This window comes from Zosterops lateralis (assembly GCF_965231275.1).
Source record: "Zosterops lateralis genome assembly, chromosome: 3".
NCBI lineage: Eukaryota > Metazoa > Chordata > Aves > Passeriformes > Zosteropidae > Zosterops > Zosterops lateralis.
The window spans coordinates 67,991,719-68,018,699 of record NC_139764.1 but is presented as its reverse complement, the minus strand read 5'-3'; the positions used below and the strand labels follow the sequence as shown (position 1 = coordinate 68,018,699).

The following is a 26,981-nucleotide window of genomic DNA, read 5'->3' as shown; positions in this document are numbered from 1 at the left end:
AAGGTTTCAACTTTTGGTAGTACCAGGCAGAAGCAATATCAGCTGTTACTTAGAACCCTGGTACATAATGAAAATCTGGGTTAAGATAGTGCAAGAAAAATCGTCAAAATCTCTAAAAATATCCCAGTTAGGTCTGTTTCTTCAGATGCATCACTCTAACAGCACCTTTGTTTATTTTGTATTTACAGGGAAATGGTTGGCTTGCCAGTCGATGGATAACCAAATCTTGATTTTTGGAGCTCAGAACAGATTCAGATTAAACAAAAAGAAAATTTTCAAAGGTCACATGGTAGCTGGCTATGCTTGTCAAGTGGATTTTTCACCTGATATGAGGTAAGATTTTGTGGGAATGAACTTCATTGCAAGTACAGACACTAAATTTCCTTTTGAATCTCCTGCAACATTCATGAGTGCAAAGTCATTCTGTTAGCTCAGCATCAGGCAGAGCTCCCTTGCCAAGCAGCAGAACACAAAATTTACTCTTAGCATTGGATGGGACCAAGAGATCACACATCTGACACACATCTTTTTGCACATGGTGTGCAATGCAGGGTCTGTTCCCACAATGTGCCCTTGTCTAGAGTATCTGGGATTTGAACTCACCCAGTTTCCCCAGTTCGTAGGTCTGGTGTGGATATCCTCATTCACTGTTCAGACAACCATCTCTTTCTTCCTATTGGCTTAGTAATATGCCCATACATTTAGTACTGTATGCACCTAAGATACGAGTTACTGTAAAAACTGGGGAATAACCTCAGCAAACCCAGAGGGAAAAGTGTCTATAATTTTAGAGGAACTTGTGGCACTTTCTCTTGGGTTCCAGTAGCACAGTGCTGGGTATAATCACACTGCTTAACACATTTACCTCGCAGTTGTTGAATCACCTTCTGCAGGACTTGTGTGCTCTTAGAGCACAGCATGAATGGTAATTCCTTGATAGGTATGTTTGCAGGCTGTGCAGATGAGAAGGTCCCTGAGGGAAGCTCTTTTCTATTGCTCAGTTGCTACTTGTAATAGCACACAAGCAGTCTGCACACGACACAATTTTCATTTTTTTTCCTGTTAATACAGCTATGTGATATCTGGAGATGCAGATGGGAAACTAAACATCTGGGACTGGAAGACCACAAAACTCTACAGCAGGTTAAAAGCACATGACAAAGTCTGTATTGGTGCAGTGTGGCATCCACATGAAACATCCAAAGTCATTACGTGTGGCTGGGATGGTCTGATTAAACTGTGGGACTAAGGAGGGTGCTACAGAGACCTAAAGATGCAATTCCTGTATACATCTGAGATTAGAGTGCATTCTGCTGTAAGGATGGGTAGGCATTTGTAATATTGCAGTTCTCAGCCCACTGTATATACACACTAAACACCAGGAAATTCAGAAGACTCGAGTGAAAGGATATAGTTCTAAATATGGCATCTGGGAAGCTGTGCTGAGGTCATCTGAAGCATGCAGAATCATGTGCCAGTTTGTCTTGCCTCTGCTTGTGCAAAATACTCTTGTAAAATAAAATAATTTTAAGAAAAAATATTTTTGTGGTTCTGACTGTCAGATAGTTTAAAGAGAAAACCAGCAATTGTGTAACTTTTTCCTAAGAAGAAATCTTTGGTACTACTAGAGCTGGAAAAGATAAGCACAAGTCCACTTGCTGAGATTTGCTAATTCACAGTAGAAATGAAGAATTAATTGGAAGCTAGCAGTTGTCAGGTGAACTCTATCAACTGAAGATGCCATTCATAGTCATAGTTTCTGTCTGTAGAATCATGAGGATCAATCACTTTCACCTTTGCAAGCAGTCTTCATTTTCAGGGTTTTCCTCGTATTGGTTGTGTGCTGTGTATTGGTTTTTTGTCTTCCCATATGCTGTTCCGTTCCAATAAGCATGACATGTTAAAAAAAAAAAAGTGAATGTCTCTTGTTCTGTTTGAAATAGTTTGTATTTTAAGCCCCATGAGGGTTTTGACAATTTAATGTATATACATGTCACACTTTTTCTCTTTAAAGAACTTATTTTTAATAAATCTTTTTATAAAATCTCTGCTTATCTTTATTCAATTTTTGTCTTGCAGTGTCCATATAAAATATTTCCTACCATTTGGTATTTTAATGTGCAGTTGTATCAGTGTTCAGATAAACTCATTCTCTTGCAATATTCATTTCAAACTAAGGCAAGTTGGCAGCAGGAGAAAAAAAAAACCTTTTGACTCCCTGTCTACTCTTTTTTTTGGGCCCATAAACATAAATGCATGTAGGAAATTTTATCCCATTGATCAGTCTTGAATTACAGTTTTGAATTATACGATATTGTTTACTGTAAATCAAATCACTTCTCAGCCATTATAAAGGATAGCAAAGGAATAATTACCTTAATTGACAGCAGGATAGAAGCTGAGGCAAAGAATCCCAAATGGCTGAGATGGAAGGAAATGGTTGGTTGTTTTGTGGGGTTTGGGTTGTTGGATTGGTTGCAAGAAATTCTGGTCTTTCAAGAAGTGAGTTACACAAGTTAGACCCTTGTGAGTGACCAGGAAGCTTAAGCATTTTTAGGCCAACTCTGTAATGCTGAGCTTAAGAGGCATTCCACTGTCAGTTCATGTGTTGTGTAAGTGCAGTGAGTTTACACAGTCCTGGTTACTTTCCCATCCCAGCAGCCTTGTGTGCCTGAAAAACTGCACACACTCTTTTCACAGGCACCATCCTGGTGGAAACTGGGTATTGCCCAGCTTTGTTCCCATGCAAGTACTGATACGAAAGAGTAGAGCCTGGAAAGAAAGAGCTGGTCCAGCATGTCCTAAGGACTGATCTGCTGTAGGGAGAGAAGAGGCTGTTCATGTTTCTCTGCTCTTCAGGATGTGGGTGGGAAAGAGCTGCTGCTGTCTTGCAGAGGATGAATTTCTGATGTGCTTTTGACAGGGAAGGTTTGATTCCTGAGCTGGGAGTTGAGTTCTGGTGTGTGCTGTGTGCCAGGTGCTGCTTCAAAAGAAAGTGGGCTGGGGTAATTTGGAATGGGTTTTCTCCATCAAATATATTTCCCAAATGGATACATGGCAGTGTGCCCTGACTCTTAACAGTTTATATGTAAAGGGAAATAGGGAGGAAGAGAGGAATAGAGCAGATAGAAAATCATCCCCCAGGAACACATCCTGGCTTTCACATTAGAAACACCTTTCCCGAATGCTTAAAACCATTTAAATCATAATACACAAAATGCTTGGCTCTGTTGTTGTTACTGTGTTTTACTATGTGTCACCTACCAGGCTGAACTTTAGAAATATACTTGTAAAATAGTATATGCAAAATACAAAAATAAGTGTATAAACTCTTGTGGTCGTATACTGGGTGTCATCTTTGGAGGCAAAAAAAGTAAGAAATGTTTCAATTCTGCTGGAGTTGATGAATTTGGATTAAATGTTTGCAGCAAGCCCAGAATCAAAATTACCCTTGAAACTTTCAGATAAAATCATTTGTCCCTCACAGTTGGTCACCACATTAATATTTTGTGGAATTTCTCACATCTGCATTGAAGCCTGCAGGGGGAATTTTCATGAGCATAACTCCCTCTTGTTGCAAACTGCAAAGCTCACCTTGTCAGCTAGTTTGCTGTGCACAAGGATAGATATGTGTGTGAGTGAGGTGCAAGTCCAGACTTGTTTTTTCAGCAGCCACCTGGGAGGAGATTTCTTTCTGGGCTAATCAACTCAAATCACATCCTGTATGACTAGAAATTGGTCTATTACAGGTGTTGGTCAGGGCAAGTCTAGGCTAAGACCTCTACACTGAACTTGGCCTGTGAGCAGATAGATCCAGGGGAAATGCACCATTGGGAGAAAAGGGAAGAGTGCGTTTTGAGATCTACAGTTAATTTTCCTTGGACATTAGTGGGGAATGCAGCAGAGTGATTCAAGCTGAAAGGACATCTCGGGAGGGCTGGAGGCGAGTGTGTTGCACTGCCAGGAAGGAACACAGGCAAGCTGGACTGCAAGGCTGCCATCACAGCATCATTATTTTGTTCCCCTTGATCATGTGCCTGTAACTTTAAGAAATGACATGCCAATATTTTGCTGCTTTTATTAATACTGATTGCTTTTGTAGCAGAAGTTTTACGGGTCAGTCACCTGTCTCCATCGTTCTTGGAGTTCTGTCTGGGAAAATTGATAGTTCCTTTGACCTTTTGCCAGCTTTTTCTTGGACTTCTTTCATATGCAAGAGGGGGAAATAGCCCACATATCCTCGTGCATCTTGCTGGTAAGGAGGCTGGCTGTCTTGAAGCAGATGGTCTCGGCATCTGTCTTGCTCAGAGTTTATAATTGTCCCCAGTAAGATGGGGCTGCTCAGTCTTTGCCCTCATTACTAATAACAAACATCAAAATTACTGTACATCCAGAAAAGTCCAAGATTGTCTTGTAGAAATCCGATTTTTAGCAGCAGGCAGATGTTCAGTATGCTGTTTAACGCTGTGGTCTGTAATGGCTGATTTAAACAGGGAGCCTTGCAGCTCCAGGAGCCCAGTAACACGATGTACTTTCCTTCTTTCTACCAGCTGGTTATTACAAAATCCTGCTCCTGTTCACTAGGAAGACTCCATATGACAAGCAGCCTGCATGAGGGGGGAAACGCAGAGAGCGGAGGAGGGAGGGGAGTTCTGCTTGGAAGACTTTTATAAACAGTATAACCTATACACCAGAAAAAGTCAGTTGCCAGGGAGGGTGTTCTCTGGAGGCTACTTAAGGGACTTGTAAATGTAGGTTGTCTTCACTAGCATACACTCAAAAATTTAAGCCTTGTATTTTGCAGTAAAATATGTCTTTTCTGTTAGGCTTGCTGATAAGCAAAACAGACACCACGGCTGTCTTGCAGCACTCAGAGAAAACTGCTTGTGGCAGGGTTGTGTTTACAGAAGCTGCTTGCAGCATTTAAAGCTTTCAGAAACAAGCTGCAATAACTTTCAGAGGGCCATGGATCTGTAAATTCACCAGGCACACTGGAAGTTTGTTCTCAGACCTGTTTGTTATCTGGTATGACAATATTTAAAATGTGTTAAATGCACTGAGCCTTTCTGAGCCTCCTTTTGCCCTGCTATGCTTCACACTACTGGGGGACTGCTCAAATGAAACAGTGCTGCATTGGTCAGTAGAGTAAGAGGTTCTCATTAGGCCTTGGGGTTTTTTGGTAATCTGGAATATGTCAAGGCTAACTGAGCCTGCTTCTCTGGTTTGGGAAAGGAAGGCAGCAACACACATGGCCCCTGGAGAGTCATTTCAGTAACAGGAACTTTATGGAGCTTCAAGACCACTGACAGTTACCCAGACATAGTTCTGGGAGCTGCAAATCTTTCCCATTCTCCCAGTGTAATTGCCCCACAGTTGGTGTCCTGCTCCTATTCCCCAGATAAACTCTTTAATTGTGTAATAAGTCTTTCTCTTTTTTGGTGTAGTTTAAACTCTTGCAAAATGATATTAAGAGGAAAAAAAAATAAAAAGGAAGAAAAATGCCTTGTCCTACAAGAGTTGTAACAATTTCACCTCCCACCTTAGCTTGCTCCAGGCTGATTTCCCCAAACATCCCCAGGCCTTTGCCCAGGGCTGTTGTTCATGTTCTGCTTTGGCATCCCCATTGAGTCCTGCTCTTTCAGCTCCTCCTCATGTACTTGCTCAAACAAAAATCCCTTCCAGTATTCCTTGGAGATAAAAAGGAAACTCAGACTCTGAAATCATTTGTCAGGCCAGACATCTACAGGAAAAAGATGGAAAGCCCATTCCCTGGAGTTTCCAAAACCTTGCTGAGTTTTGTCAGAAGAGCTTCCCTGCAGCAAGTTTCTTTCTCTGCCCTGATGCTGATGCTTTGGGAGTACCTTGGGGCAGCAGGATGGGTTTTGTTTACTTTTTGTCATTATTCCTCCAATATTAAATGAGTGGAATAACATTATGGAATATTTCTTCCTGGATCATGGATTATCCTGTTTCTTGGAGCAATTTTTCTTTCATAAAGGAGAAGTTGGAAGTTATTTCAGGGCTTCTGCTGCCTAGTAAGTCAGTTTGAGAGGTCAGCATGGGGCTGTCTGGTGAAGTCCCTGTGTCTTGACTGCTCCTGGCTGGCATCAGTGGAGAGATGTCAGTGGAGAGACACAGATGCTCCTAGAGCACAGCTGCTGCTGCTGCCTCAGAGGTCTGACACCAGTCAGGCACCTGTCCCTACCTCCCTGCAAGGGCAGTGGTAACCTGGGTGGTGGCTCCACTCCAGATATCTGCAGATGGATGCAAGGGTGGGATTCACATGGTTTGTGATTGGTTCAGAAATGGAATTTCAAATACAGAGGGGGGAAATACCAGAGATACTGAAGACACTGAAATACCGAAGAAATACTGAGACACTGAAGCATTTTTATTACTTGCAGAAGGTATACTTGTACTGTATACCACTGCACTTTCTTTCAGAAAACTGCTTAAACTCAAAGATCTGTGTTGGTAATCCACCAAAAAGAGCAGGGCACTTGTATTCACATTTGAGTCATCACTTCTAGGCAGTGCAAAGCAGGCTCCTGTTTTCCCTGTGCAAGGTGCTGCCTATTGGGATAAGAGATGTAACATGGGCTGTCTCTGGAAAGGTCTCCTTCTGAACCGGGCAAAACTCTTTACATGGGGTCAAACTGCATCATGAACAGGGACTTCTATTTAAGGACAGAGATCCATTCATTACTGCAGGTGGTTCCCTTCAAGAGCCAAGCTTGCTCTGCAGATGCTGCCCCTGAAAGCCAGAGGAGGGGGGCAGGTATAAATATGTCTCTGAATGTAGGTCAGCTCTGAACTTCCACTGCCACTAAACTAGGTCTCTACTGACTGCAATTAAATGTCACATTGTGTTAACAAGCAGGAAAAAATCAAGAGTGATTTCCTACTGAATAACCCTGAGTATCCTTTCAAGGACAAGGGAGCGGCTAATGAAGCTCATGAAATCAAAGTTTTGTAATGAACCAGATGGTCTCAGCTGTTGAATCATTCGCCAGAGAGAATGAGTGCCATTTCTTCAGGTGTATTACTGGGTGATATGTCTTCTTGGCATCTGCCAAGAAAGGCCAGACATATGTTCCCTTTACGCTTTCTTTGTTCTTTCACAGTTGAGAGGCACTCGAAGAGCAACCCTTCACAAGTCACAATGGGATCAAAGCCTGAGGCCAGAAGTACATGCAATAAATGACAGGTTTTGGAGTGCAGCAGGAGGTCAGACCTTTGTTTAGGCAAATTTTGGAACCTCCAAGGAAGCCAGTGTGACATTCAGAAAGGTCCCAGATTTCCCTGGAGGAGCGTATCAGTGTTCTAGTAAGTTCCTGTCCATGCTGCCGTGGGCTCACCATGGAAAGTTCATGTTGCAGTATCAGCTGGGATAGTTGGAGAGGATTCACTTCTGTTGCTTCTCTTCATCTTCTCCAGGTTATGGACAGCACCTGTAAGTTCTGATTCACAAATGTGTGTGATTTATAAATCACTGTGAGCCTGTCTGAAAGAGAAATGCCCTCACTCCCACAAAAGGATTTGTGCAAGTAGAATTGCCCTTACCCATGGGTCATCTCTGCAAGGATCCACTTTAGACCAACCTGAAACATCTCCTGGTGGAGTTGTCCAGCTGATGCAATAATGGCTCCACATCAGGAACAAGACCTGTCATTGTCTTTGTTAGGTGGGGTTGGCACTGGCTGTGGCCACTATGAATGGCCTGAGGATTAGGCAGGAAGGAGGCTCCAGGACTGGAAGCAATGGACTGGCTGCTCTGGAGAGCTGGTGTAGGTGCCTGCAGGGAGTGTGGGGAGATGCCCAGTGCACCTGGCCAGAAGAATGGGGGGAGAGCAGAGCTGGACAATACCTGTAGTGGTGATTCTGAACAGAGCTGGGGCTGAGTCTGACTTCCTTCATGGCCATGCAGTTCCCAGTCTCCAGGCCGTGGCTACAAAGGCAGAATGCCCTGTTCACGCTGGTTTTAATGGTGCTCTCTGTACCTAAGCCCTTGAAGAAGGGGAAGCTGTGGTGATTTCTGTGCAGGTGTGATCTGGGAAGAGTTGTGGAGTGCAACACTGGCAAGTGATTACTGTATGGAGATGATTTCTGAGCAGGTCAGGGGCAATTGCACCTGGGTACGGCAGTGGGTAGACACAGACCCCACAGAACATCCCTCAGCACCAGCCTGTCCACTGCAGCAGCCAGCCAGCACTGGCTTGTGTCCCTGGGCACATACCTGGCAGCTCAGTCATTAGGAGACAGGAACTGAATTCATTTAAAGGTCTGTCCTTTAGGTAAAAGAGATCAATAAAAGAGAAGGGGTAAGGGCATGAAAGCAAGACCTCAGAAAGGAAGGCTGTAACTCTGCTCTAAGAGATGTGAAGTAGAGAGTGCATTAAATAAGCACTGTTCATTTTCTCCAATAATATCACATAACTGCCTCCAGAATGATAAATGGCTTTTATCTACCCTGTATTAGAGATAAGGTTTTCTTTAAAATTATCGTAGCTATTGGAATCTATTTTACCAAAGATGTATTTGCTGTAGCCTGAAGTGCTCCTGACACTACCTGGCAATCCCAAGCAAGAGATTAGCTGAGGGTTTATTAAACTCCCTTACTAACCAAAGAACCAGGATGGACCTCTACTGCACTTCTGTAATTTGCATATCACCATTTTTACTTCAGGGAAATAAGTGATGGAAGATATGCATCTGTTTTGAATTTTAACATCTGAGAGAGGTCATGTAATTTATTTTTTAACCTCTATCTACTGGTTTCTTAAACAAATAAGCTACTGGGCTACTTACTCTAAAACTAGTTAGGAGGAAAAAACTGTACAGTGCTAGAGCCCATATTTTTATACTTTATTAATAAATCAGGACTTGCAGCTGGACTCTTGCCACCCCATTATTTGAAAAATGGGATTTGAGCCATTCTGCGGTGCAGTGAGTGTGGCCATTCCAACATGCCAGATATTTAGGAAACTCTGGCAGCCTCTTGCATTTTGATGACTCTCCTCATGGTTCTGCATCATTAAACAACTTCAGTACTTAATGTATGAGAGTTGTAGCAAGGCTGGCTACAACTGAACTGGTTACTATTTCTTTGGCTGTCGCAAAGAAGACATTTCTTACTCATTTTTCAGAGGTTGTGGATGTCTTGGACTGTGCATTACCTGGTTCCGGGATGACCATAGGTAGCTCAGCCCTGAGGAAAGGGCTTTGCCCAACACCTTGGACATGGGGAATCTGCATCAGGTCATTTCGATTTTGATGCAGAGCTGAGGACATGGTGGGCACTCAAAGTACCCTGCTTTGGGTGTCTGCAAAGCCCTGGTCCAGGTGGGATATGCAGGAGCAGAAACAGGAGCTACTTTTAGAGAACCATAGACTATGTCAAGTTGGAAGGGACCCAATAAGGATCATCAAGACCAACTCACTGCTCCTTCCAGGACCGCAATCAGGTTACCAAGAGAGCCATGCAGAGATTCCCTGATCTCTGACCATCTTGGTGCCATAACCACTTCCCCAGGAAGCCTGTTCTAGTAACTGACCACCTTCTGAGTGAAGAACCTTTTCCTCATATCCCATCTAAACTTCCCCTGACACAGTTTCATTCCATTTTTTTCATGTCCTGTCCCTGATCACTGGATAGCAGAGATCAGCATCTCCCCTCCACCACCTCCCTTGAGGAAGTTCTAGACTTGTAGAAGTTGGAAACCAAAGGCAGTTAAAAAATCCACATGCCAAAGACATGAAAGTGGTAACATCTTGTATTTTAACGCAAAGTTTAATGTCAAAATTCATCTAAAGATAGGAAAAAATCCAACCTGCTATGTATTTTTTAGCTCCCCCCATTCCTTAGCTCTTCAGGGAATGTCAAAGGTTCCCAGGGGCACTGAAGACAATCCACACCCCAGTCTGCAGAGCCCCAGCTCAGTTGCAGTCCAGGGCACCTGCTTGGGCCACCCCCTCTGCCAGCATCAGTGCAGATCCAGGGTCTGGCCTCCTTATGCCAGGGAGAGGCAAGGTGGTGACGAGAGGGCAGGCATCCAGGCACAGCACTGGAAAAGGCATCAGGAAATGTTCAACTAAACCCCAAAACAAACAAAAAAGACCAGGTTGCACTTCTGTCTCTTACATATATCTCAGTAGATCAAAAACCACTTGCTGCAGCCATTGCATGAGTAATTTCAATCAAGCTGTTCTGTAAACAGATGAACCATGGAAGCCCTGTCTTCTGTGTCTGAAGGCTCTTGTGGGTGAGGGAGAGCTGGCAGCAGCTTATCCAGCAGCTGACTGCCTCTGTCCCACTGTCTCCTGTGTCAGAAGCATTGAAGTCACTTTCTGCAGCCAGACTAGCATAAAAAACCTGTCAGGGCACTCAGAAACTGCTCAAATAAATTGGTAGGAATTTAGTTTGGTGGTGATTTCTATCTCTGTCAAATTCAGCTGAAATTTGCCAGTGGGTTCAAGAACATACTGTTCTTGCCTAAAATTTGTTCCATAGGGAACAAGGCCAAAGTAAAAAAGGTGCAAATCAAAGATGATCACTTTACAGAGAAGTAACACTTGATACTTTCTTTAAAAGACACCTCATCACAAGCACTCTTTTGCCCCAGGACTGGCCCAGCTCAGCCAGCAGAGCTTCTCAGGGCAGCCCCAGAGAGATGCCCTCCTTGCAGGCATGCCTAACCATGGCCAGCCTGGAAAAACCGTGCTCTTACCTCCCCCAGACAAACCTTTACAGAAACCTCTGTCCTCTGGGAGAACATACCCACTGGCAAATATATTGCTATACAAATCTGCATAATGTATCTTCTCCTAGTGCCAGTTCTTTTGACAACATATAAATATAAAAGTTCATTTGTTATCAGTCACTGAGTGCATATTTAGCAACTTTAGCCAGTGACGCCAAAATCCTCTTCAATAACGCTACGGGGCCAGATGGCTCACAATCACACATCATAAATTCCTTTCTGCTATTTCCATCTTGTATTTACCCAGCTCAGTGTGTAACAGCTACTGGCATTGAAGGCTTCCTTTTTCAGGAACATCTGTGGTTTTGATAAGTCTTTGTAGGTATGGAAAAGCCTGAAGTCCTTCAGTTCCAGTTCGCGGAGCAGACTGTACCAGTACCGCACCACGGTGCTGTCATTGCCACTGACCTCAAAGCCAGGCCAGTGGATGTGCACCTCAAACACCAGCTGTCCTATCTGCTCAACAACATCTTCCAAGATCAGGTTTTCCAAAATTTTCCACTCGGCGCTCTCCACGTCTGCCTTGAGGACATCAATCTGCAACAAAAGGACCATTACTATGTGAAAACGAGAAACTTGGCAGGTATAGTAACATCTGAGGCCAGGGTGGACCATTTTTCAATACACATAGTTATTCATCTTGTAAATCAAAAAGTCTCAGAGGACAAACACAGGCAGTACACGGTGCTTCACGCTTGACTGTTCACAGCCTTTTTCCTCCTGCCTCCAACTCATGGTCAAAAAGCTGCATATTCCAAGCTCCTCCTATAACCAAAGCACGTTACTGGTTCCTTCACAATTCTTAGGTGGCATCACAGCTATGAAAAAAAGAAACGGAACCAAATGACAGACCCAAACCCTCTAACAGTGATTACCTGCACTGTAGCTGAGTAGGGTGTTCATGAGCCATATGCCACATGCATCACAAGTGCAAGAGAAGACCAAAGCAAAAAGCGAACACTGTGAGCAGCTCAGGTGATCAGCTGCCCTTGGCCAAGCTGCTGGCTGAAGCCTTTACAGGCATCACTACAGATACCGAGAGAGGAGGACCAAAACAAAGGATAACTATGCAAAGCGTCTTCAGGACTTTAAGGGCAGCTCCTCCAAAGAAAAAGGCATAGCAGAAAAGGAGACATGAAGGTGTTTAAAGGGAATAACAGATCTAACAGAAAAGTGACATGTTCTAGTTTTAGAGCATTATTTAATTTTGTAGTGAGATATTCAACAATCCGCCCAACACAATTGCGGGTTGACTTTGGAGATCAGCTGGGGGAGGCAATCGATCGGATTCTTCAACATAAAAAGAGCACTTCATCACCATTTCACACCTGGTAGAAAACAATGACCACAGTGCAGCAGTGGTCACAAGCTGCAGAGCTCAGCTTGTTTTCCAGAGCTCAGCAGGGGTAAGTCCTACACAGTGACAGTAGTGTTTGCCTGTGCCAGTTCCACCTGAGTTGATGCTTCTGTCCATCTGTTCACACTCAAGATGGCTTTGAAGTTCTTTCCTCAGAAAAACCGAAGGCTTTATTTAGTCAAAAATTCCTAAAAAAAAAGGCCAAAGAACCCCCCCCCCCAAACCCCCAAAATAAAACCAAGCAAAAAACAAAACAAACAAAAAAAACCCCAAAACCAACCTGGATTCTCTCTGACAGTCTAACTATTTGTGGCAGTATCACAAAAGGCACATGTGCAGGTATAGGAGAGAAATGTGGGCAGGTAATGGAAAAGCACTTCTAAGACAACTTTTCTCCTAAGCTGCCCATCCCAGGGCACCTGGCTGGTGTCATGCCATGCCCCATCTGTGGGGTCACAGGCCCCTCTGCCCTGGGCACAGGGTAGAGGTTGTGCTGTGAGCACATTCCCAGTACAACTAGTGCTGTGCTTTGCATGGGCCACGGCCAAGAAACCACAGGGCTGTGGCAAGGGGTGGTCTCATCTACCTTCCCTTGTTCCATGAATGGCTGACTGGAGATGCCAGGGGCTGAGGCGCTGGGGTGCAGAACTCACAGCCATGTCAGCCCTCCTCAGGGGCTGTGCCTCAGCACTGTGGATGGGCATGGCATGGCAGGAATCTGTAGGTGCTGGACACTTGCCCATTCTGGTCTCCGTCTGTAAAACAAGGGTGCTAATCACTGAATGCCCTCTGCAGAGTGCAGGGCTTGAGCACGTGAAGGACGAGACTTGGGTGGAACAAGCTGTAAAACAGCTGGAAACAAAACACCACATTTTCAGAGCAGGGCTCGAATGAGGCCCGTGGTCACAGAGCGAATCATAACAAGCCAAGCCACCGCTTCTCTGCTCATTAAGGAGGCATTGTGCCTCCTTCACACTGTAGGAGGCAGGGGGCCAGCGGAAAATGACCGAGGGATTGTGGAATTAAAGCCCATATTGTGGTATGCCCGCATGGGGAGCAGAAAGGAAGGTTGCACAGACAACCTTAGCTCTGGTATTTCCTAACTTGCCTCTCTAACAAAGAGCCTGTCAGCCTGTCCATCCGCGGGTCAGTGAAACAGTTGAACACAGTGCTCCTTTGGGTTCAAGGGGAGGCTGAATGGTAATGATGCAGCTCATGACATTTCAGCTGAGAACTACATCATGGGTGAGCTCACTTGCTTTCCTTCATACATTTAAATTGGTTATTTATTTTGCAAATACCAACTCATATCTCTACCTGTGAAGCAGTTTTGCAGGCAGTTGGTTCCACGTGGGTGAAATGGCCACAGGACCACACTGCTGCACTTAAGAAACCACAGATTTTATCTCTGGGAGATTTATGTAACTTTGAAAGCAGAAAAATTATTCAAACCCTTTTTATTTTTCTTGGGGGGAGGGGTGGATGGATGGGGGAAGAAATACTTCTAAGAGTTTGGTTTTGTTTTCCCATGATCTTTATGGCATCAGCAGGACATCTTTTTCCCATGGTAATGTTTCCAGTCCTCCAGGTTTGTTTGTTTTTCTCTTGCGACACTAACTGCTGCTCTGGCTGCTCAGCAGTCACTCTGCATGCTCTGTGCTGTATTTGCAAACTGATCTGAAAAGTGGCTGCTAACCAGTGTTTCAGTAGGAGAAAATGAGGTACCACAATAACAGCTTGAACACATAATGAAATGACCAGGAAAGAAACACAAGGTTAGTGGTGATGTGCTGCATACACAAACCAGAGGCCCTCCGTTGCTCTTAGCGCCCTGCACTGCTCAGAAACCTGGAGGGAGGAAGGTACCTGTCTCAACCCACCAACTTTTGTGACTGCCTTCCAGGCAGGGTGTCCCTCTCTGCCCAGAGTCTCCATTGCATGCCATGGATACTATAAAATGAATGGCAGAACAGCTCTGTTTGGGAGTATCTGAGCAAATTACAAGCATCCTGCTAACACCAAATGCAAGTTTTGTGATGATTAGACAGCTCAGGAGATATTTGCCATCAGTGATAAGCAGCACACTACCGATAAGAAATGCACTACCACCTTCCAGTTGCCTTGATCCAAAGTGCCAGTGAAAGGATTAGTGGACAAATCTATAAATTCAGAGCTCTAATTCACCCAGGAGCACAGCTGGAGTCTGCTGCTGTGAATAAATCCTGGAGGGCAAAGATCTACAGTGCCTGAAGGTAAAAGTATGGCAGTGAGTTTCAAGCACTCACAAAGGCTGGTTCCTCTTATCTTCCACAAATCCTCTTATCCTCCATGAACTAACTAGGTTATCACAGAAAAGGAAAAAATGTGGATTTTTGAATGTTTTCTCAGTTTAGCTCCCTCGAAAAAGCACTGTAGCATTGTGCCACTTACACTTGGGGGAAAAAAAAAGAAAGGGAGGCCATGCATAACCAAGCATATAAAACAGCTGAAAAAATTGTGTTTTACTTAGTGAAGGTCAACACATACTGTATGAAGGCTCATTTCTTCTTTTTAGGGTAATGACTTGTTACAAGTGTGCACCATTTCCTAAAGCAGAGATCTGAGCTCTGTTCGCCTTGATCGCTTTTGAAATACCAGGGTTAACGGGGATTTCAGGCTCTGTGCTGCCCCGTGGGCATCATTTAAAGCTCCCCATGGAGAAGAGTCAATTGAGAGTGAGTAGCTGGAGGAAGCAATTTAGCTGTATTACTTCCAGCATGAGCTCAGCATGTGGAAGTGGAAGCCAGGAAAGGCAAAACCAGCAAATGCAGGTCAGGTACAGAGGATCCCTCCAGTTCTGTGGGAGCAGGTCTGCAATTTAAGCTTGGGAGGAGGGAGAGGAGAGCTGGGTACAGCTTTCAGGCACAGGGAGAGAGCTCAGAACCACCCTGGCCTCCTGAACTGCAGGGCTGCTCTCACAGTTCAGGAGAAAACTATTTCTCTGCTCTGGCTCCCTGTGATACCAGGTTACCATTTTGACATCAGCTGTACAGCAAGAAAAGGTCTGCTGGCTTGTGCATCAGTTTTCCCCCTCTCTACCTAAGTACAATTCTCTATTCTCAGAAAACAAAACTCCAGAAAAAGTTGTTTAATTTACATTTTGATAGCACATCTTTGCAGGTAACAACAGGTTCTTGAGTGTGTTTTGTTTAACTGTGACTTCCCTCTTACCCTTTTCCCACATGCAGATTTTCAGCATGATACTTTCCTCATTTTCTTTCCTCTCAAAATGCATCCACAGCCCATCCTCACCAGCAGGAGATGGCTTGCATGTAAAGTCCCTTTCATTCCCTTTTATTCTGAGTGAAGGCTGTAATTGATGGCAGCCAGGATGCCACACAGCCTTATAGCAAATTATGCTCCCAGCAGCTTGTGACTGTCTCTTCCCATGCTCCCCGTGAGCAGTGGGAAGGCGAAATATCTTGCCTCTCTCTGAGCCATCCACTGGTGAGACCAGGACTGCTGGGGGTCTGGCCAGTGCAACACAGATACTGAAATCAGGAGAAAAGTCAACCACCACTGATCAGTGAAGTACAGCTCCAACCAGCATTCTCTTTCAAATTACTTCCCTTCCTTCCTGCTCACATTTACACCTCTCTGTGGTGGTCTGTACAGCCAGTTTCAAATTGGCTCTGGAACAAATGTGTCATTTGAGATTATTGACTCCCAGTGTGACAGATCGGGCACATCTTCAAGAATCTGCTTAAGGCATCAAAGTCACAAAGCTGATTTGTGCAGTTGGGCACTTACAGGGTTCTTTGATCTTTTTTTACAGTAAAGGGCAACTGTCCAGTTGAAGTTACTCATACAATATACACATCACTGAAACAGAAAACCTGCAGTGAGTGCAGGCAAGCTTTGTTCCTCTACTCCCACCACAGATTCTCCACAGCCTCACAAGTGACAGTCTATTCTCCCAGTTCTGATGTTGTACTTCCATGAACCCATTACACAGCAGGAGCAGGATATCGAGTAATACTATGTTTACCACTTAAATCAGAGAAAATGTTTCAAAATCATATTTAGAAAAAGTTATTTACCTTTCTCACAGCATATTGTCAGTACAGCAACAGCTTGCCAGATGCAGTAGTGGCCCCAGACAAATGCATCCATCCCACACATGAAGGAGGCATCAATCTCAGCTGTATGCCCAGGAGCACTACGAGCACTTTGCCCATGCTCTCCCATGGGGGACTATTCCTAGGAAAGACCCATACTGGCATCCCAGGTGTCTCCTTTCCACAGTCTCAGAGCCCAGATCTGGGGGCAATCTGTCACTTCAGTTCCACAGCACTTCCTTAGTCTCTGATGCCATACATTTCCAATATACTCTCTACATCTGGAAGCAAATTCTCTCTGGGGATCCATTACAGAATAAAAGGTTCATAGACCCCTCCAGCCCAGTTAACTGGATCAGTTAAACAATGCCTCTTACTCCAGTGGACAGGCAGAGAAGAAGAGGCCTTTGAGCTGGCAGAAGGCTCCTTTCAATGACACTTTTCCAATGGGCAACTTGTTAATAATCTTCTGGTCATACAATAATACAGGTCCCCAAGCTTGGACTGATTTTCAGACAGGTTTGATGGGTTTAGCTAGCTCTACACTATAATGATCTTAAAGCCAGACATCTTGTCTAACTTGCTACCCAGCAAGGCCAAGGTTCCTGTACTGTGACCCAGAGAATAGGTTCTACAAACCCTCTGCATGGAGCAGGCACACACTGCACATGGGCATGGCTGAGGGAGAAAACCTTCCCCTCACAAGAAAAACTGACCATCAAAGATCTTTGTTCCCCATTTCTTTGAGACTAGACTCCAGAGCAAGCAACAGGAACCTCACCACTAGCTGAAGGAACATCAATGTGATGTTCCTGAGAGGAAATGGTGAAAAGTCACCATGAGGTTGTAAGCCCTCAAACAGCAACCTCCTCATCTGCTCCGAGTGGCAGCAGCTCACAAATGTGTGCCTCTGCCCACAAACACTGTGCTCCAGCTCCCATTTGCAACGTTACCTTTTCCAGTTCACATGGCTCTCCTGTTGTACACTAAAAGATGAAAACACCCCGGACCCCTCACCCAGTCCTTTAATCCAATATCTAGATTGCCCAAGTAGGAAAAATCCCACAAGGGATCTGCAGGAACTCTGACTTTAAATTATTTAACAGCCTGATCAGGTGCAAAAGCTCTGCTTGCCAATGTCCATACTGCAAATAGACATTTTAAATAGTGCATGTACTCCTCCAGCAGCCGAGCTGGAAGCACAGCCCTGGCTGAGGGCATGAGTTGCTTTGCAAAACGCTCATTCAGCCAATCTAATCCTGCAGGAGATGCCCTGCTGCCCACTCCTCCCACAAAGGGAGAACTCTTCTTTTTATCTTCTCTGCCAGACGCTGCTGGATGCCTGTGGGAACGGATATTTACTCAAAAGAATAAATGGTGTATGCTAGACCCTCAAGCCTCTTCATTAGAGGAGAACAAACACTTGCAGTCTGTTTGTGCTGCCCCAGCACCAAGCACAGATGGTGGGACGGCTCCAGGCTTGCAGAAAGCTACATTACCCTGGTCTTGCTAAAAGTGAAAGCCTGCAGCAACAGGACAAGCACATTGCAGCAGGACAAGGGAGCTGTCAGTGGAGAAGGTTTGTAATAAAAGGCAAGTGGTGAAGCAACAATTGATTCCAAAGCCCTGAGGAGCAAGAGCTGCAAGTGTGTGCATGCAGTGCAAGGGATGGAGGGCTTGGGCTACTCTAAAATAGTTGCTCAAAGTAAACAGTGTTTTGGCTGCAAGACCTATGGTTTATTAACAAAGGGCCCATGGGGGCCTTCACAATGTATGCAATTGAAGAAAGGAATCAGAGTCCCATCTTAAAAAAAATGTCCACCCCACCTTAAAGAACATCCCTTGCAGGATGAGAATCAGCAGCCCTGGTATATCCAAGTAGCTCCAGTTAAATCTGGTGGAGGACTTGGAATCTGCACTTGCCAGAGCAATAAAGTCATTTGAGACTATACCCCTCCATGGGGCTCTATTTGTTTCATTCCATTTCTGCTTCACTGTTTGTCCACCCTGCTATTTGCTTGCAATCATGACAGGAAGAAAGCTGCATGTACATTCCTGAAAACATGAACAAAAACCATCCCCAAATGCTTGCTCAGATTTCATCTGGGACAGGGGTTCAGGAGGGGCAGGAAGAGCTGCTAAGCCTTTGACCTCTGGATTTCAAATTTTTGAGAATGAAATCTTAAACTGCTATCAGAACAAAAGAGAGATGCCAGAAAGGATCCAGACACTAAGGTGAAGGTATTTAAACAAGATATTGCTAATTCCAGTGGCAAGAACTTGTAAACCAAGACAGGAGGAGGGACAAATGTGGGGAGAAAAAAAAGTACAGTTTTTAAGAAAGGTTCTACAGGCTCTGGATAGGGCATTTATCTGAAGAGCTTGTTAATGCCAACACTAGAAAAGAAACCCAGTAGTAGTGGAAAAAACCCCAGGATGCTCATAGAAAGGGGTTGCTCTCAATTCTCATTAAACCCATGCTATGGACCACCACCCTGATCAGATATTCAGGGCTAAATTAAAACCATAAGATTCCCATTTCTGTGTTTAAGCCAGGGTTAGTGGCTTAAGGAAGAGCCGGGGAGTGTGCATACAGTTCTAAGCTCAGCAGGTGTCCTGCATCTGGTACCATCTTGTGAAGCAGGGCAGGCTCCTGCCAAGCTCCAGGTTTGACAGGAGGAGGGAACCAGGACTGACTGGTTTCCTACAGCAGCAGCACAGCAATGCTGGCTCCACAGTGCCTACAGCAAGTGCCATGCTCCTCTGAATGCAGCTCAGACACTGAAGTAGTCAAATAGAAAGGTGGAATTGAACACAGCTTGTACAGCCCCCTAGCAAAGCTGGAGGAAAGCAGATTTTTTTATTACCTGATTTTTTTTTTCTGAAGGGTCTTAACAACCACAACAAAGGCAGTGAGAAAAAAAAAAAAAAAAAGGAAAATAAAACCCTAAAAAGAATCTTCTAATTTTTAGCAGACAATATGCTTTGAAAGTGCCTTTATTTCTTGTTTTGAAAGATGACCTGAATAAGTTCTGCTTTAACAGCGCAATACTTCAACACTTTCATTACAATTCAGGCATTGCACTAGGCCTTTTCCTAAGGGAAGAAAAGGCTATGGATTGCACCATATTCAGCCAATGGTATCACTAAAAAGATCTTTCCTCCATGCCTGACAATTGCATACTAAACAGAACCTTCAGGTCGCTCTCTAGAAATACCAATATTCTTAACAATGTCTTGAGAAGTGCTCCTGGTGGAGAGAATTTAAATGAGGTGAAAGGAGATGTAAGGGACCAAGAGAAAACCCTGTAAAGGAAAGGGCATGAGGCACTTTGTGCACACAGCAAGGAGAGCAAGAGGCGGTGAGCAGTAAATCATTATCCAAAGATCTTTGCTTCCAGAAACACGAGCCCATTTGTCAAGCCCATTTTTAGTTGCAGCCAAACTCTTCAATCTACTTACAATTAAAATACTTTAGGCAGCAGCAGCCCCAGCTGACTAAGCAAATACAAAACTATCACCACCTTGATTTCATTATCCCTAAAATGAAAAAATACATACATGCAGGAAAGAAACACTGTGTGCCATGAGCTTATCAATTACTTAGGGGCAACTATTACAAGGCTACAGAAGGCAGCATTTCCAAACTGCAGCTGGAAACATCTGCACCGGCTTGACTGCCTCTTTTCAGCAAGGGGAGTAAGATTTGCCAGCTCTCTGAGAGACTCCCAAACAAAAGGTTCCCAAGTGGCACCAGTTAGTGCTCAAACTGCAGCAATATCTGCCCTTGAATGAGAAAACACAGTCTAGCTTGAGTCCATAAGGACATCAACAGCTATCTCAAATGTAGAAATTTAAGTTAATGGAGGTGAGATTCGTGCTCCTCCATCCTGTGGCAGGTCATTTATTTAGACTACAAGCTCTAAATGCTATGGTATTGCATCTGCCTGGTGCAAAAGGGTGCAGTACTAAAATGGGACTTCACTAAGCAGAGTTGCTCTTTCTGCAAATAGGTCATGACTAGCCATTTACATTTTGAAAAAAATCAGTGTTCTGGGACAAAACTCTTTCTACTGTGCCATTCAGAAACTGATTTAACAAGGAGACAGTCTGATGAGTCACTAAAAAGCAAACAAGATGATAAGCAGAAACACTGCAGACATTTCTAGGGAAGGACAGTCAGGACATTTCCAGGAAGAAGGCAGTCACAGCCTGAGCCTTAGCAGAGACACCATTGGGACTTCTGAATAGTACTGATTGCTGATGCTCCAGCTGCAGGAGGGACAGCACAACACAAATAAGATGTTACAGGAAATACAGGATCTCTCTTGTTGGAGAAATCTTAGAAAGGCCAGTATGATAACCCTACAAAAGCATAGGCTGCTCTTCACTGCTATATGTGAATGGTAAATAACAGCTGCAGAAAAAGGGCCTCTTAAGCTTAAAGACCATTGATTGCACAAGAAAAAATGGATGTGAAAATAATGAGGCTAAAAATCAGATGAAGTGTGAGTTTTTTCCTTCTAGAACTGAGATTTTGGAAAAGCCCCAAATAACCATAAAAACAAAGAAAAAATTAGGCCCTTTCAGGAATTCAGAATTCCAAACATTTACTTTAGGATTTGAAATGCAACGATTCAAAAGACCAAATCTCATTTGTTCTTTCTGACACTAAACCACATGTAGCAGAGCAGGTCTGAACTTGTGCCCTCCACTCCAGCAAGGTGATGGGGGCTGTTCCTGGCTGCAGCAGCACCAGAGACAAGGACTCATGCTCCTGCAAGAGCTCCTGGGCTTCTGAGCCTCTGCCTTCTCATCTTGAGCTCAGGATTCCACATCAGGACCAGTCTGCAGGTGCTCATCAGCTGGTACTGAGGTCCTGCTGTGTGTTAAGATGAGCTGAGTGTGCAAACCCTGCTGACTCCAAACCAGGGCACAGCAGCCCCTCAGCGAATGCAACTCACACTAAGCAACCCCCAGGCTCCATGGACAACACCTAAGCCTAGCCCTGCAAGGGATAACCAAAGTTCAATGATTTTGTCTAGGCAGGGTCAAGAATTCAAAAGCCTGTGCTGGCCCCTACACCCCTAAGGTATGCATAGTAAAGAGTAATTACATGGATTTCATTGCTACAAAACTTGAACATGGACATTTCCCAGACTGAAGAGTTTATTTTTGTTTTGTTAATAAAATCACCATGAACAACTAAGTTGCACATTTTCTCTGGACTTTTTTTAATATCCATTTGTGTACTACCAACAGAGCTGATTTTAAGCAAAAATGGTTAATCTTTTCTTTAATATTTGTCTTTTCACATCAGCCTTCACAAAACTGAAAGTGCAGCATGAAATAAATTCTATAGTATCTACTTGAGGAGAAGAGCAAGTGACAAATTACTTGCCTAGGAGGAGATGATGTTATTAATCAAAATGACTTCAGGGTATAGTGTTTTGAAGTTGTGTTGAGTATTAAATAACAGGTGAAGGAAAGGAGGTTTTTCCTTTTGAAATCCTAAATTGAAGCCTATTCAATAAAATGAAGCAAAATTACCCAAGTTGTTACAGAAAAAAAATCTTCATGAAGAGAGAGCGTAAATTAAAGACTTCAAATCAAAATCACGATGCAAAGATTGATTTACATTTATTTTCATTACAAACAATGACAGAGTTTGGTCTCTTACACAATTTATTTGAGATAACCTGAATGGCAGAAGTTGAATGCAGCTCTGCTGTCCCCTGAAAGATACAGCTATGAACACTTTCTGATTAAATTAAGGTTTTACTCTGCATTCTCAGATTCTCCCTTCCAGATTAATTTGTTTTACAAGAAACAATTTCATCCACTGGTGAGCCATACTGCCAAGGAATGCAAGTTCATAGCACTTACTGAGGGCATGACAAGAGACTTGTTCTGCAGATCTCCAGAGGGAGGAGAACTTCTACTGAAATAAGAATTTGCATGTGTGACCACACATGCCTTTTTGGGACAGAATGAACTCTTGTTTTCTTCTGCTGCTCAGGGCCTTTCTGTTGAAGGTTTTTAATTGTGCTTCACAGCACAGTCTTTGGAATACAGAATACACTTAGTAGCTTGGTTTGAATTTCTGGTTAAGGATTAGCAGTGCATAGAAATAGGACAAGAGCCAACAGGCATGAATGGAAATCGGGGACGTTCAGACTGGATATAAGGAGAAACATTTTTATGAAGAGAAGAGTCCAGCAAGACAACAGCTGACCCAGAGAAGTTGGGCAGTCTCAGTTCTGGAGAAAACTCAGTGTTTTTCAAGACCAGAGTGGATAAAGCCTTGAACAACCTGGTCTGGCTTCACAGCTGGCCTTGCTTTGAGCAGAGGGCTGAACCACAAGCCATTCAAGATCCCTTCTGACTTGAATTATCCAACAACTTTCTAGGAAGGAAGATCTCTCCATGCATCTATCATTAGTCCATGGGATTACTACTGTAGCATCCTCATCCCCGTAGGTAGTTAGAGAATAGGAAAGTGAAAGCTTTCATAAAGTTGGACACCACTGCCATAAGAATCATGGGCCCTCAGTGGTTTTCTCCCTTTTTTCCCCACTGCTCATTGAGAGTGCACTACAGAGTGTGCATGTTCAGCAAAAAAGTTGAGGGCAGTGGGGGAGGAGAAGGGAAGATGAGCAAGATCAATGTTTACATCTTTATTCTTTCCTGTGGCTGATAAAATATTGCTCTGCTCAGAAGATACATCAGTAAATTTTCAGTTTAGATCTATATATCAGGAAATAAGGCTCCCATGACATCCTTTGGAGATTATTCCAGGGCTTAAGAGATTTCACACTCTAAGAGTTCCCAAAAATACTCTGACTACATGTTTCCTTTGTCAGCCACATCCTAATATAGCACTAGATAAGCCCTCTGCCTCCAGGCTATTTACACTCCCCAGAGAACTGAGGACTGTTTTGCCACATAACCAGTTAGAGAGATCAAGTTCTTCTAATCTTTTCTCACATCCACTCTGACTCCAAAAGTGTTTGTATTTCTTGCCAGAATATCAGAATGGGTTTCCCTGGTGTGGATGAGGTCTCAGTATTGCCTGCAGACTAGCACATGTGCTCTCCTCTGAGTCACGGTGCAAAGGAGCCCATCTAAGTTTTTTTATTCTCTTGCACACAAATCCCCCAAACTGCAAGTTTTCTTTTCAAGACTACAACAGCAAGAACTCCAGGAGACCTTGTCTGTACAGTCTTCATCAGCCTGATTTTCTAACATCAGTTTCAGTCACTTGTAGGGTCTTGGATCAAGTCCCAAATCTTAAAGAATAAAAGCATGGATAAAATGAGGCATTGACTTTCAGCTGCCTGGAATTCCTGCCTTGAAGTGGGAACGGAACAACATTGAGGGCAGGCGGAAGGGTTTTTTAAATTAAAAATGGGCCGAAGAGCATGATTTAATTTTCTAATTGAAAAAAAGGGCTTCGGAAAATATTCTGTGAAACTGTTTTGAATTAACTTATTTACTCGGTTGAGGGAACATTCCACTCACATTCACCAGAAGAATGGTGTCTCTACACAATATACAACTTCTCAGACTGCCTTCTTTCTAAGTTAAAGAAAACCTGAACAAAAAAAAATGTGAGGACAGTCAGCCCATTCAGGTATTTCACAAGTACAAAACACCAGCAAGTCTCAGAGCATATAACACCTTTATCCCCACTGGGAGAAAGTCAGCTCCTGATTTCACTAAGCCATAGGTTTGCACAGAGGAGTTTCTCAAATGCTACCAGAGCAGGAGGCATTATACACTATTCATAATGCACCAAAACACTTAACTAAACCCCATGTCATATGTACACAGCTAGAGGAAAGCCTGGTTGCATGTGTTATGTGTGATTATGTTCCTTGGCTGCCATCCAGCCCATTGTTTTCAGAGAGTTACACACTCAGAATTCACCCCTACATCCTTCTCATTTACAGAAGGTGTTACAGCCACTTTGTTCTACCATGATAACCTGACACTGACCTCAGCAGGTCTGGTATATCACAAGACTTGTACACTTTTTCTGGATTGGGTCATTAATTTTTTGCTCTATGACTAATTCTTCTAAAATCAAAACAATGCAAGGCACACATCAAAGAAAAGCCATCTCTCTGTCTCCCCAGATGTTTCACTAATGCACAGCCTAGTACAGTTAGAGTATGACTAGGAAGAAGAAGGAAAAGGCTTTGCTCTTATTTTCAAAATATTCTAATCAGTAGAGCTGAACCCAAAGAAAACATTTTCAAAAAGTAAAAAGTGAACCAAAATTAACATCTTGCATTTATAAATAACAAACCAAACAAACATTGCACTGCTTGCTTTGTAAATCTTACAGAAGAGCTCCTCCTTAGCCCAGGCTGTCTATTTCTTAAAAAACAAAGACAAGCAGAACTAGCTGCAGGCAATGAAGTATATTAGCATTTGAATTCATGATTGTATATCCTCTGAAGGAAAAAAAAAGCAACCTAAGAACTTCCTGAAATGGATTATGGCAACATTTATGTGAGATTTGAAGATTCCTGATCTCTTTATAGTTCCTTAAAAACAAATTAGGAAATGCTAAAAAAACACCCCACAGATTGCTGCCAATTTCAAAACAGGATGTTTTTGTTTTTGAGGACTGTAATTAGGAACAGTGACCTTGAAAATGTAAACAAACCATCCATTACCTCTTCTCTTCTAATTACTGTTGCAAATACTGTTTTCTCTCTATAAACTTGGCTATGTGAGTAGTTCAGTTTTCATACTCAGGCAAAGACTAGAACTTCCACAGGACTAAATGTGCTAGCACCCAATGTCACCAGATAGTTCAAGGGAAAAGGAAGTGAGGAGAAGAAAGAAAGTAGATGGCTAGGGATTTAAAATCATTGTGGCTGTTATCAGCACACAGAGAAAGCAAGATAGAAAAGGCACACCTACAAGAAATACATTTAAAGTACTGCTGAAGAAAAACTCTGGAAAAAGAAAAAACTTGGAAAGTGCATGGTCTCCTCAGGCAGCAAGAAAGGAGATCTGGAACTTTCCCCACACCTAACCCTGCAGTCAGAAACCTGACACCCAAGTCCTTCCTTACCTTCTGATGTCCAAATTCATTCAGTACTGTGCCCAGCTTCTTTGTGTTGCTGTGAAGTTTATGGGCTGCAATGGCTGGGTTGGGATCCCTCCAGTCGATGGAGAGGCGATGGTACCAGAGGTGCCGACCCTCCTGGATGTGGGCTGACTTGATGCTGGGGTCGAAGCGATGCACCTCACACCCACTGTTGGCCATGCTGAGCTCAAACTGGTTGTCATCACTGCCCAGCCTACGTAAAAAAAGAAAAGAAAAAAAGAGAAGTGTAACTACTAATGCAGCAAAAAGAACTATTAGTGAGTAGATGTTCTGAGGGTGAACTAACTTAACTTGAAGAAAATTCAAGCTCAGTGCAATATTAGAACTAATGGTTCCTTTCTAGGCAAGAACTAAACCACTTTTAACCAGGCTGATAACTTTCCCAAGGAGCTGTTCCTTAATTCAGAAGCTGAACAGATTTGTATGAAAGTAAATTAAACATTGGAATCTTTGTGCTGTCATTATTCATATTCATATTTTATGTTTATATATATTTCTCTATTTTCAATTTGCCTTTTCCTTGACAAGTTTACAATACTTTCCTTAGTCCCCACTGCCCAAACCTCCAATAATCAAGCCATAAACAGAAGAGAAAATACATTTAAAATTTATGCAATACTACTTTGTAGAAATCTGGCATATTTCATACCACATCTGTCACCTGTTACAAACATGACCCACAGTGACCACCAGTACAGACAAGGCACAAGAACCAAATGCCCCTCTTTCTCTGTGGGCAGGAAGACACAGATTAAAAAAGCTTATTTAAAAATAAGAACTTTACAACAGTAGCAGAGTTGTTACATAAACTTGAGAGAAAGATTGCTGCTAATTTGGTGAAGACCCCAAAGAAGAAGAAAAATTAATAGCCCCATTAAGCAGCAGTATTGTCTCAGTCCCACCTCTGCAAGATGTGTTCTAAAAGGCTGTGCCATATTCCCACCTCCTACAGCCCAGTGGTTCATACAGGGTGCACTAAAACTAAAAAAATCTGCTATTTTCCATTGCAATCACACATCTGAACCATAGGCTCTCCCTACTCTGTAAAACAGGATGTTCTCTTCATTCCTACTCCTCCAAGCTTATTCCAAATGTGATTCAAATAATGCACTAAACATTAAACCTAAACAAAATTAAGCTGTTTGATATCCACACATGTAGCGCTGAGAAGAGAATTAAGATTTTTTAAAATCAGCTGTAGTGTAAATTGTACAACTGAGATTATTCACTCTGTACTAACAGCACAGCATTTACCTGTTGTGCACAGACCATGACAGGGCAGTACTCTCAGATGTACTAACAGAGGACCCACTACACCACACCACAGTTACCCTAAGCAATGGTGTGGGTCTGAAATAATTTTGGCTATTTGCATCAATATGTGAAACATGGCACGTTTTAAATCATGCCACACACTATGGTACAATGTTAAGCCCGCACTAAATGTTCTACATAGGTGACATACAGGTAAGATAAAATTAATTCAACTCATGAAACAAGGAAGAGCGTTTCTTTTGGAAGTTACCAATATAGTGTGACACTCGCTGTAATACTGGCTAAGCACACTGTAACAATACCCTGGGAAGTGTCTTCTCCTCAACGATCTTCCCTTTCCCTGGGAAAACACGAGGAGACAGGGTGTG

At 43.3% G+C, this 26,981-nt stretch overlaps 2 protein-coding genes across 6 annotated transcripts in view; one reads left to right on the top strand and one right to left on the bottom strand.

The window, feature by feature from the left end:
• The window catches only part of CDC40 (cell division cycle 40), a gene marked incomplete at its 5' end in the record, with an annotated part of 37,498 nt that extends 35,467 nt beyond the window's left edge, over positions 1-2,031 (top strand). Inside the window, 2 exons of the mRNA XM_083857165.1 lie at positions 189-333; positions 1,072-2,031. Coding sequence (XP_083713291.1) covers positions 189-333; positions 1,072-1,249 — 323 coding nt within the window. The 3' untranslated portion in view covers positions 1,250-2,031. The remainder of the gene's footprint in view (positions 1-188; positions 334-1,071) is intronic.
• A 7,356-nt stretch (positions 2,032-9,387) lies between these two features.
• METTL24 (methyltransferase like 24) overlaps positions 9,388-26,981 on the bottom strand; it is a gene marked incomplete at its 5' end in the record, with an annotated part of 53,082 nt that continues 35,488 nt past the window's right edge. For all 5 annotated transcript variants that reach the window (XM_083856594.1, XM_083856593.1, XM_083856597.1 and 2 more), the window contains 2 exons: positions 9,388-11,297; positions 25,303-25,531. In XM_083856594.1, the coding sequence (XP_083712720.1) occupies positions 10,983-11,297; positions 25,303-25,531 (544 nt within the window). In that variant the 3' untranslated portion in view covers positions 9,388-10,982. The remainder of the gene's footprint in view (positions 11,298-25,302; positions 25,532-26,981) is intronic.